Below are 11,743 nucleotides of genomic sequence, written 5' to 3'. Positions count from 1 at the left end.
TCTCAGCTTGCAAACCCAGCTGAAGAGGGTCTGTTCCCACCTCCACCTGGCGAATTCACCTTTCCTCGGGAAGGTTTTTTTTCCATCCAGATCATTTCCCTGCTCTGGTTTAAACTCACACTGCTACAAAATCCACGTGCAGAAAGATTTCTGTCCTCAAGCCAAGCTGAAGTCAGTACTTGTGGTGGTAAATAGGACAGGACTGGTCTCCAGGACTAACAAAAACAGCGCTGCTGGGGCAGGGCAAGAGGTTTAACCCAACGAAAGGACGTTTTTTTCCTCATTCTGCAACATTACGCTGCGGCTCTGGAGGTCAGAAGCTGAGATGCACACGGAGGACAGCGCTGTTCGGCTGTTAAATACCACAGGCCAGATGTACCTTCTGGGTCAGGACGTCCCTACGCGGCCGATTGCCTGCAACTGGGAAGATGTATCTGGATAAGGCTTGTCCAAAACGCGCCGTATTCTCCATGCAGGTCCAGGACCTCCGCTCCGAGCCTCACTGGGGAGAACTGGGCTGACCCCATGTGGTCACAGCCTCGTTATGGCACGATTTGGGTTTTAAAAAGTCATGACTTTTCACAGTTACTTAGGTAAAATGCAAAATCTACCTCACGTCTGTAAAATCTTTCCATCGAGAAAAAGGCACCGCGGAGGGAGTTAAGCTAAATCCCAGTCTGTTGTTTTTCACGCAGTGGAAATGCGGCCGCACTCCCAGTTTCCCCATTTAACCAGCCAAAGCAGCGCTTCCCCGTTTCTTTTCGCGCATAGAAGCAGGATATGGTGTTCATTTTTTAGCATGGATGGGACCTTCCCACTCCTCTTAATCCCTCAAAAGAAAGGAAACAGAGCAGGCACAGGAGGGGAAAGCTCCCGCCCCATTTGTGCCTTTCCCTCGCAATAAAAGGTTAACGGTGGCGGTGATTCACCCACGCAGCCCCCGGCCCTGGCTCCGCCGGACAAGCTCGGGGCGAGCATCGCCCCCAGATTTTGGGTGTGCCTGCGCCCGGGGAGGCTGGTGTGTGTCATCTGGTCACTCTGCGCCCGAAGAAGTCAAAACTAAGTAATGTTGATTGTTTCCACGGTAACAGCGAGTGATTCATTCCGAGGGTAAAGTAACGGGGGGGAAGAAACATGGAAAATGAAAATCATGTTTCAGAAGCACGTTGTGTAATTATCTTGTTCGGCAGGCCTCCTGCTCCATGTGTGCCTTGACCTCAGCTATTTATAAAACAGTCTCTTGAGATGATCTCCCAGGTAGGTTTTTTTTTTATTGAAAAGGAATAAAAACCCTCACTCTTGCCCCCTGCCAGCCTCGGGGGCTGAACAAGGCCCATCCCAGCAGGGGACAGCAGGTCTTGTCCAAGAGCGGTGATGGAGCCTCCAAAAACAATCCCCCCCGAGATGAAAATTATCAAAGCGATGTTTTCACAACAAAAGCTGCTGCCACCTGCGATTCCTCAGGAGAGAGAGGAAGCTTTGTATAGCGCTTTCATCCCAGCCGTCCCTCCACAGGTCCCCGTGAGCCCCTCCTGAGCTGCGGCCTGCTCTGGATTAAAGACAGCAGCCCTCCAAAGCCACCAAGCTGCTTCCCGGAGGAATTCTGGAGGCCAGTGAAAAGGCAGGGATACGTATGCAGAGCAGCCAGGAATTGCACCCTGCCGGCAGCCTAGTGATCCATCGCTGCTGAAAAGCGTCATACCAATCTTTGCTGACCTGACACGGCCTGGGCCTCAGTTTTACCCTTCCCCCAGAAAAAAGTCCTGCAGGCAGTCAAAACAAATACCAAAATCTTTAGGGGAAAGGCAGTTGGCCGAAAACATCCCTGCCAAGCTGTAAAGCGAAAGCAGGTGCGGACGAGGGAGGTGCGATCCAGCAAAGGCCCCCCCGCCCCGCTGAAGGAGAAATCACCCCCTGTCCGGAGGGACACTGCCCGCTCCCCTGCCACCGCCCTGCTCCTGGGGGGATGCTACACCGGGGAGGCGGTGGGATTTTCTTTCAGGCGCCAAAATCCTGTCAGGGAACCGCAAACGCCTCGGCCTTCGCGCCCCTGCGGCACAGCGGGGCGGGATGGCGCGGCCTGAGGCCCGGCCGGCCTCGTTGCCCTCTCACCCTTCCTCCCGACGAGCCCACAGGGGCCGCCGCCCGGGTGCAACGGCCCTTGAGGCCGGAGGGTGGCGGGGGGGCTCCGCGGGAGGGACGAGGCCGGGCACCGGCCATAGAGCGGCGGCCGCCATCTTGTGCCGGCTCCGCGGCCCGGCGTGCTACGGGACGGGAGGGGCGGGGCCTCCGCCAGGGAGGGGGCGTGGTCACATCGCCCACCGCCCAATCCGCGCCCGGGGGCGGGGCCGTTCCCGAAGGTCACAAGGGCCGGCGCGGGGGTGGCCCCGCGTTCCGGGCGCGCGGAGCCGGCGGGCGGTGATTGGCTGCGCCCTGGCGTGCGTGCGTGCCGGGCCCCGCCCCTCCTGCCACGTCCGTGCGGCGCCTGCGGCGGAGCCGGTGCGGGCGGCAGTTGGCGCCGCGGCCTCGTGCGCGGGTGAGTGCGGGCGCCGCTCTGAGGGGCAGCGTGAGGGGCGGGCCTGCGGGCACCCCCGGGGCTGGGGGAGAGGAGGGGACCCCCCCGGGGCTGGGTGATGGGCGAGGGGGTGTGGGGACCCCCCCCCAGGGGCTGAGTGTGAGGTGAAGGGACTCCGCCGAGGGGCTGGGTGTGAGGTGAGGGGACCCTGCCGAGGGGCTGAGTGTGAGGTGAGGGGGCACACACCCCACACCCCCCCCCCGGGGCTGGGTGAGAGGCGAGGGGGTGTGGGACCACCTCCAGGGGCTGAGTGTGAGGTGAGGGGACACCCCCCCCCCCCGGGGCTGGGTGAGAGGCGAGGGGGTGTGGGACCACCTCCAGGGGCTGAGTGTGAGGTGAGGGAACCCTGCCGAGGGGCTGGGTGTGAGGTGAAGCCCCCCCCCCCCCCCCGAGGGATTGGATGAGGCGTGGGGGTGAGGGAACCCCCACCGAGGGGCTGTGTGGGGAGTGAGGAGACCCCCCGAGGGGTTGTGTGAGGTGAGGGGACTCCGCTGGGGGGCTGGGTGTGAGGTGAGGAGGTGTGGGGACCCCCCCCGAGGAGCTGGGTGTGAGGTGTGGGGACCCCCCCCCGAGGGGCAAGGGGGTGAAGGGGCCCCCCCCGAGGGGCTGGGGCGGGGGTCCCACCCCTGAGGAGCTGCTTCAGCTGAGGGGAGCTGTCGGACCTCCCTGAGGGGTTGTGTGTGGAACACCCCCGCCCCGGGGGGCTGCTTCAGCTGGGGACCCGGCCGAGGGGCTGTGTGAGGCTGTCCGTTGCCCCTCGGGGCACGGCTGGGCTCTGTCCCCCTGGCCGCCGCAGCTGGGGAGCCACTGGTCCCGCCGGGCGATCTTCCTCAGGCAGGCGGCTTATCTCGGGGGGACTCCCGGCACACTTCGCTCCCTCCTTTCCGGAGATGAGGGAAGTGGGATGGGTGAGAGGGGCCGAACGTGTCCTGTGGGTGCTGGCATGACCCTGCCCTGCTCCCAACACGGGTGGGGAGCGCAGGATGCTCTGGGGGAGACTTCGGGTGTGCCCCAGGGCCAGCACCTGGGCTCGGAGCAAGCTCAGCAGGCCTGGAGGGGAAACGAGCGACCCATCAAAACAGGCCCGGGCTCTTCTTCCTCGCTGTACATTGAGCCTTTTTTTCAATTGGCCAATGCATCTCTATTGAGTAAGTCATATTCCTGACTCCAGAAAATGCGTGAAGCTTCAGACTTCTTCCTGCTCCAGCTGTGCTGGATGTAGTTTGAAAAATAACTCTTAGTTTGTCACTAACTGCTTGAAGAGCATCCCTGGAGGTATTTAAAAGCCAGGTAGATGTGGTGCTTAGGGCCATGGTTTAGCGGTGGGCTTGGCAGTGCTGGGGTAACAGTTGGACTTGATGATCTTACAGGTCTTTTCCAACCTTAATGATTCTGTGAAAAATTTTATTTCCTTCATGTGCTTTTCTGCTGCTGTGTGTGCTTGGTATTCTGTAACCCTGAGCTGAAATTAATTAGATTATCTTATTTTATTCTGTACAGGACACTATTTGAATGTTGTTATGATCACTCATGAATTTTAGGAAGGCTTTGTAATGGGACAAGGTAACAGCAACATTAGAATCATCGAGATCTAGGAACAGAGATACCAAATGTATTGCTGGAACAGGGAGACTTCAGTTTTGCTTAGCGGGGACATAATTAATATGCTGGCGATGGGCTTGCAGTCCTCTGCATGTATCAGCATGATCTGATCGCTAAAGCTCAGGACTGGGACCAGGAAGACCTGGATTCTCACTGCTGACTCTCCCATCTATGGAAATGTTTGTCTTTGCGCTTCATTTTTCCCGCTGTTTCATTTTGAAAATTCATGTGGGATGAGAATTAGTTTTGCTGATTAATTGCTGCAACAGCAATTTTTTTACTTTTATATGCCAGACTGAGAGGAGAATGGGGATTTGAAGGCCAGCGTATGCCAGCAGGTGGCATAAAAAAAGATTTTGTGGGTTGGTTTGTTTGTTTGTTTTTAAAGAAGCTTTTTCAGTTGAGTTTCCAGAGCCACCTTCAGTTTTGAGGCTTGCATGCTGCAGTTAGGCGGAGATGCTTCGTAGCTCACATCCCCTGTACTTTCTCTGGGCAGCTTAACAGAGCTGTAAGATGTCTTATTTTGGAAAGTGTTCATCCCAAATACATTTTTCCTTCTGGTGTTTATTTGGCCTGTCCAACAGCATGCGACTACAGTATCTTTTATGGTGCAGCAAAGTTAATTTGAAGATGTATAAAGAACTTAGTCTCAGGAGAAGTTCCCATGATGTGCTCTGCTCATGCCAGAAACCTGACCAGGTATTCCACAGGTGACAAAGTAAGGATGATTTTCCTGCACCTAGCAATTAGGAAAATATATCACTTTGCTTCCTCTTATCCCTAATCCTGAATAATACACAATTCCCAGATCTCTCGTTAATCATTGACAGGTGTCTCACCGTCATCTTGGCAGTTGTGCGTTTTACCTGTTAATGGACAATGAGGCGCTGCGCTTTACAGCTGAGATGGCATTAGATTTTTGTAAATACACCGAGCAAACACGACTGCGTGAGAAACGCAGCGCGGGCTGCAAGCGTGCGTGCAGGCTGTTGGATCATCTGTGTTTTCATATGTGTGATGTAGTGCCTCTTGGCTGAGATACTAAATATTTACGTGATGGGACTGGTTGAAAAAAGCGTACTACCGCCAGTTTTAAATGGAACACTAATGCAAACGGTCTCCTCCACGCTCGGTAAAGGGTATGGCAGGGAGGTTTCTTGAGAGTGTGAGGTGCTTTCCTTTTCGGAGGGCTATAGAGGTTAAATATCCTCGTCGATGTCTTATCTGTTTGGTTGTTTGGTTTTTTTTTTTTTACCCCAAGAGGAAAAGACTTCCCAGACGAACACAGAAGTGCCAGGTGTTGACTTCAGATAACGCGCGCCCTGTCAGTGCGCACGCTCTTTGTTTAACCCAGTGGCCTAGTCCGGTGAAGGTTGAGTAGCTTCAATTGCAGATAAAGCGAACAGCAGTTCATTCACCTTTCTTTATGTCCCTGAGGAACGTCACATGGCATGAAATAACCAGGGGAAACAGCATATTTAGAGATTAAAACAAGAGGAAACCAAAATGTTCCTTACTGTGTGCGTTCTGTTCCAGATCACCTGTTGCAGCCATGATGCCTGTTGCAACCGTGATGCCTGACGACACACCGATGTTTGACCCAAATATTCTGCATGAACTTGACTGGAGTGAGAACACGACGACGTTTTCTCCTGCTATTTCTCCTTTAGATCCAGGGGATGGCCTAGTTTTGAGACCACTTTGCACAGCTGATTTAAATCGAGGTAAATCCTGTTTAATGATCACCACCAACGAAAGCTGGGTGCCGAACTAGATAACATGTATTTCTGCATGACCTCTCCATAGATTAGGGTTGCTCCTTTTATCTGATTTGGGTTATTTTTATCAGTAAGGAATTTGAGCACTTGGCGCCATGGATTGGTGCTGTGTCGGGTGATTCTCAAAACTGGTTTTACTGTTTCGGTAACCTCAAAAACAATCTTAAACTTCAAGTCAAGTCTTTCAAATAATACACAGCTTTAGAGAGGGAGTACAGTTGTTCATACCGTTCCCTTTAATATTAGAGTAACGTGAACCAGCGTGTTATTCTTGGTGCACGGAGACTTCCTCAGTTCTGTAACTTGGATAAAAAGGTCGTTCTGAACATGCAGCTTAATATCGCATCATTTCAGGCTCATACTTTTCTTTCTTGAATCTATGCATCTTCTGCACTCAAGCTGCGGTTTGCTGCCGATACATTAGCTGATCCTTCAGCATTCCTCAAGGTGGGAGGTTGATTTTAAGGTTACAGCCTAGTTCCATAATATGCAGAGCACAGGCTTTTACTTACAACTGAACTGGATGGTGCCGTGGGGATGTTAGCTCTCCAAACAGCCGTGTCGGGTTGTTCTGTGCTGTTCGGCACTAAGTGTGTGTCTCTGTCCCTCACTGAGGGTTGTTTCCCCCCCCCTCTTCTTTTATAACAGGCTTTTTTAAGGTTCTGGGTCAGCTGACTGAAACTGGAGTTGCAAGCCCAGAGCAGTTTATCAGTGAGTATATCGTTATTTCTTGGCATTTCTGTAAAGGTTGCTGGGAACCAGAGGATACTGATGCTGACAGCAAAGCTACTTGGGTGCGAGGCTCCCGGCTGCCTGATGCCGGAGGGATTTATTGCCTCAGGGTACCCGAGGCAGCCTTTGGCGCTCGGCGTTGGATCCTGCTGCAGCTATCCCAAAGGGCTGCTTGGCTGGGACAGGCCTAAATTGTATACCTGCTTTTGAGACTGAGCTTTAGATAGCTGGCAGAAGGGACTACTGGGTGATGGCTTGCATTGGCTGAATTCCTGCAGCGCCAGTAGCGAGGCAGAGGCTTGCCTCTGATCCTGGCTCAACGGCGTCCTGAGCTTGCGTCACTGGTTGGACTGCGAGGTAAGAGGACTTGGAAGCAGTGCCACCTTCATCGCATCTGCAGAGGCGCTGGGGAGGGAGGGTTCTCTTGGCAGCTAAGGAAAAGGCATTTGTTTAATTTCTGCTTTTTCCTGGTTCTGTCTGTGGCTCTGGCGCTTTCGGGTTCTGGGGTCCTGGGCGCGTCATCCTTGCGACCCCAAACCCTGCGGTGATCTGCATGCAGAATCTGTTACAAGTGTTAGACTTCACAGCAATTTAATCTGAGATTAATCTGTTCCGCTGTCTGTCTGCTCCCACAGAAACCTTTGAGCACATGAAGAGATCGGGAGATTACTACGTTACTGTCGTAGAAGACACAAATCTTGGACAGATTGTTGCTACGGCAACGCTGGTGATAGAACATAAGTTCACTCACTCCTGTGCAAAGGTATATTCTCTCGCTGCGGCTGTAAAGTGAGGAAAAAGATCCTGTCCCCGGACTCCATGCATTTTATTTTTACCCTGTTACAGCGTGATGGACGTACCTTCTGCTGAGTCAGTGACAGAGGCACTTTAAAAGTATCTCCCGTCCTTGGGTGCTCAGCGAAGTAGTAAAAGGAAGCTTTGGCTTTTCTTAAGGAAAAAGAGCAATTCGATGTCTGTCCCGTCCCCCTCCCAGTGAGCTTTTGAACCAGTCAGGCTTGGTTCTGGCGGAGCAGATGGCTGAGGATCCCGCTGCTGTGGAGTCCCAGCTAGACGTGTGAAAACAGGGAGCTGGAGAGACACGGATCCCCCGGCGGGAAGGGCTGCGGTGGGACCGCAGCTCCTGCTGGGTGCTGGAAGGGGCATTACGAGCGTGTCGACCGCTGGCGGAGTTGTAGCTAAACAGACAGCAGAAAATCCAAGTGTGAAATGTCGTGCAGTAGGGAAACTAACACAACACTTCTGTGCGACTGACGCTTGCCTGTGTTTTCACAGAGAGGGAGGATAGAAGATGTCGTAGTAAGCGGCGAGTGCAGAGGAAAGCAGCTTGGTAAACTGTGAGTATTTCGCCACCTTTGCCATTCAACGCCAGGCGGGGCGGCCAGCCCTTGCCCAGTTTCTGTCCTCCCGCCTTACCACGCCGATGGGTGCCAGCAAAGATCGCTCACCGGCCCTCCCGGAGCGGGGGTTTGGCTCCGCGGGTTGGCTGCAGGGCAGATCCTCCCCAGCCAGAGGGGCTCAGGGGGTTCAGCATCGCGAGCTGGCAGGCTGCAAGCTGAGGTTCTTAAAGCAGGAACATAAAATTGTCTGCGAGATGCTGGTACTTTGTTCATTTTTTTTTTTTTTTTCTTGGGATAGCAACCCTCCTGCGTAGCGAAGGGAAACGCGGAGCGCTGTAAAACTTCGGTATTGTAGGTCGGATAACTTTAGCTAATTAAACGTTAATTGATCCAGTGTTCAGGGCCGTTTCATTTAACCGTTGGTTTTCTGTCTTTTTCAGATTAACGTCCACCCTGACGTTGCTCAGTAAGAGACTGAACTGTTACAAAATCACACTTGAGTGTCTGCCAAAAAACGTGGATTTCTATAAGAAGTTTGGCTATTCGGTGTCTGAAGAAAACTACATGTTTCAACGGTTCTTTAATTAAGAACTTCTAGTCTTTTTTTTTTTTTTAAAGACTTGGTGGAGGAGCTTGTGCTACAAACACTCTCTTCGTGGAAAATTTATATAGTTTATTGCTGCAAATATAACGATCCCTATAATTAATGAACATCAGATGTGTAGATCCTGCAAAAAAAAAAATACTGACATTTTAGAAGGGTCCTCTGGGTTAGGAAATCAGCGCTTAGAACTAATTTTTACTACTGTTCAGTCTAAGTGAAGCTTTTTTGTTCTAGCTGAGTGACAAAGGACTCTCGTTAAAGGGATGGTTTTTAACCAAAGGTATATATTTTTATCTCAAATTTTTTCTTGCATTGTATTTTTCTAAAGGTTTGTGCTTCTTTTCTTGGTAGCCAAAGTACAGCTCGCGGGGTTGTGCTCCTGTCTGTACTTAGGGAAGGACGACGTAGCTCGGGTAGGGATGCTGCTTCTCTCGTGCAGAACTGGCGATACGGAACGGGCGCTCGTTCTGTTCTTTCCACGAAACCTCGCTGAAGCGCCGTTGATGTTAGCGTACCTAAAGTTTTATAGGCACTATTTTCCAAAACTTAATTTGTTACTATTTGTGCGGGTAGGGGCTATGCTAAAGCTGATGTTCCGAGTCTAAAAACGTGTGTACTTCTCACTGCAGGGGTCCTGCACTTTAGCTGATAACTTACTTTGTTTTCAGGATAATTACTTGTTTTCTGATGCAAAAAATCAACCCGATGGTTTGCGCCGTAAGGTAACTGGGGAATGGGAATGTCTGACAGGCAGAATCCACCCAGCTCGGTGGGGATGGGATTCGGGCTTGGCGGTTAACGCCTGTGTCCGCAGGAAGGCAGCGCTGCCTTCGGCTCCCCCTCGCTGTACTGGACCGGTGGTGGTTTTGCTGGTAACGGCTTGTGCCTACGGCATAGCAAACCGGCGGCGAGACCCCCCGCTCCCGGGGACTGTTGCTGCTTTGGAGCATCCCTTTCGCTGTAAGATTTGGATAAATGATTTTTAGCACTTTTGCCAGCGATGGCAAGCAAATAATGTACAAAGCCCTGGTTCCAACAGTAGCGTTTTGTGCGAAGAGAGTGACAGATCCTGCATCTCTGAATAGGGCATTATAAATACACGAAGGTTCGGACAGAACAGCCAGTCTTGTTTGTGAACAGTTAGGCCTTACAAAATGTTCTTTCATTGTGGCGTGGAGAGCCTACTTTAAGCTGCGGTGGGGGTTCTATTTAATGTTCCTGATGGTACTCCACTCGATATAGTGTTTCCTTGGTGATGTCTGGTTTATTTATTGATTATTTTTAAAAAAAAAAAAATCTTTGTTTAAGCTGAATAAATGAAGACTGCCAAATGTATCTGGTCTGGTTTTCATAGCGCTGTGTTGTGCCTAGCGGTAGGTATCCAGAGCGAGCGGGTACCTGTTTTTCGGAACAGCACCGCCTGCTGCCAGTACATTTGTTTTCCTTTCCCTAGACTGAAACAAACTCTTTTTGAGGCTCCAGATAGATTTTAAGCACGTCTCTGATGCACGTTTGCATCTCTGCGAGCGTGACTTTTACGAAGCAAGTCTTGAAAGGAAATTCTCAGCTTGTTCTGGTGCTGGAGCCTTTGCGCAGGCACAAACCCCAGCCCCGCAACCAGAGGGGCGCGATCGCCCGCGGCCACGGACGCAAGCCCAGGGCCACTGGGGCAGCCAGAGCAGGGCACAGTCTGAGGCCAGCAGGTCTCGGGGCCAGGCTGAAGCTAGAGCTGCCGTGAGGCCAAGGCACCCCCTTTTCTTAGGGGTGTTCTCCTCTGGGCTTTTCCCGGATGAGCTCTGCTGACGGAAGATCAAAGTGGTTCAAGCCCTGACTCTGAACTAATTGTATAAAACCAGCTACTGATTTATGCTCGGCCCAAATGACTGAGGTGGATTTTCTTGGCTCTCATAGTTTTAATTAATTCTGAATTTCCACCGATTTAAAGTGGATTATTTGAATTCCAGGATATCGCCACCATCTACATAGCTCCAGGCCCTCGTTGGAGTTAATGAAAAGATGGGTGCAAGTGAGGAGCAGGTGCTCTGTACCCAGCTTAGAGCATTGTAAACCAAATGCAGGAGGGTGGAAGCTTGGTTTTGTGGCTGCCTGACGCTGCCCCTGCTGGGAGGAGCCCAGCTCCGCAGCATCCCTTCGGCTTGGAAGGGCTCTTTGTTCCCTACCCGAGGTGACATTCCCAACCTTGGCAGGCTACAGCAACTCTGTAGGTGCTGTCACCTGCTGTGTCACAGCCGGCTTAACGGCCGGGCTGTCAGGAATTCTTCCTCTGGAGGAAGACTGGGCTCAGCGTAGGCTTTCACACAAGGGAAGGGGTGTGGGTGTACGCAGGAATACCTCTGCAAGGCGCAGGCAGATGCTCTAGAGCTGATATGAGCCAGGCTGGGGACTTGCAAACTGGGTTCAGCCGTGCCCTGGCCAGCTGGAGGAACACCCAGTACGCAGGTATATGGATTTTAAACTGTCCAAGTTCACAGGAAGCAGGACAACGCCACAAAGAACAGCATTTAACAGCAACAGGTGGTATTAAAACACATTACCCATCTCCTAAACTGAAGAAGCCCTGGTAATTTATCTACGGTACAACTGGCTCAACAGAAAAGAGCAAGATGTCCCAGGGAATAAACGTCAGAAATGCACCATAACAACTACCAGCTTCTCCGGGGGTTCAGCGTTACCTCCTTGGGATTTCATTTTTTGGATAACAGCTCTCCCCCCATGAGGAAGAAATCTCCAGCTCCTTCGCTCCGCTTCCCCTGAGCGGGCAAAGGGTGCTGCAGCACCTTAACGTAGAGCTGTGGGTCCCCAAAGATCTGGGCACTGCAGCTTTGTGTCTGAACCTGGGGAAGGGGAAAAAAAAAACCCCACAATTCAACCTCTGCTGCTACTCCGAGGCCACAGCTACCAGTTACCACCTTGGGTTGAACCCCAGGAAGCAAACTAACTGAAACACCTACTGACAGTAAGCGAAATGAGACAGATGTCAAGAAGTTCTAAATAAAAGGCTTAATAACAGATCTATGAGGAAAACTAATCTCAAAATCCCTTAGGATGTGAGAGGCTGTTATCGGGAAGGCAG

General features: G+C 52.0%; 1 protein-coding gene across 1 annotated transcript; it reads left to right on the top strand.

Annotated features, from left to right (window-relative positions):
• The first annotated feature begins 2,463 nt into the window (after positions 1-2,463).
• GNPNAT1 (glucosamine-phosphate N-acetyltransferase 1) lies at positions 2,464-9,923 on the top strand. The gene is made up of 6 exons (XM_082318307.1): positions 2,464-2,536; positions 5,714-5,901; positions 6,604-6,666; positions 7,323-7,450; positions 7,981-8,042; positions 8,486-9,923. Exons 2-6 carry the CDS (start codon positions 5,730-5,732, stop codon positions 8,631-8,633), a joined length of 573 nt encoding a protein of 190 aa, XP_082174433.1. The 5' UTR covers positions 2,464-2,536; positions 5,714-5,729; the 3' UTR covers positions 8,634-9,923.
• Positions 9,924-11,743: the final 1,820 nt, after the last annotated feature.

The sequence above is a fragment of the Platalea leucorodia genome, assembly GCF_965183815.1.
Source record: "Platalea leucorodia genome assembly, chromosome: 7".
NCBI lineage: Eukaryota > Metazoa > Chordata > Aves > Pelecaniformes > Threskiornithidae > Platalea > Platalea leucorodia.
The sequence above is the reverse complement of the archived record's forward strand: the minus strand, read 5'-3'. Positions and strand labels throughout refer to the sequence as shown.

Excerpts from the sequence above, each read along its gene's own strand:
- GNPNAT1 (XM_082318307.1), top strand. The coding sequence starts at position 5,730 with ATGATGCCTGTTGCAACCGTGATGCCTGACGACACACCGATGTTTGAC. Across the intron at positions 7,451-7,980 it reads TCACTCACTCCTGTGCAAAG|AGAGGGAGGATAGAAGATGT; the intron begins GTATATTCTCTC and ends GTGTTTTCACAG. Across the intron at positions 8,043-8,485 it reads GGAAAGCAGCTTGGTAAACT|ATTAACGTCCACCCTGACGT; the intron begins GTGAGTATTTCG and ends TGTCTTTTTCAG.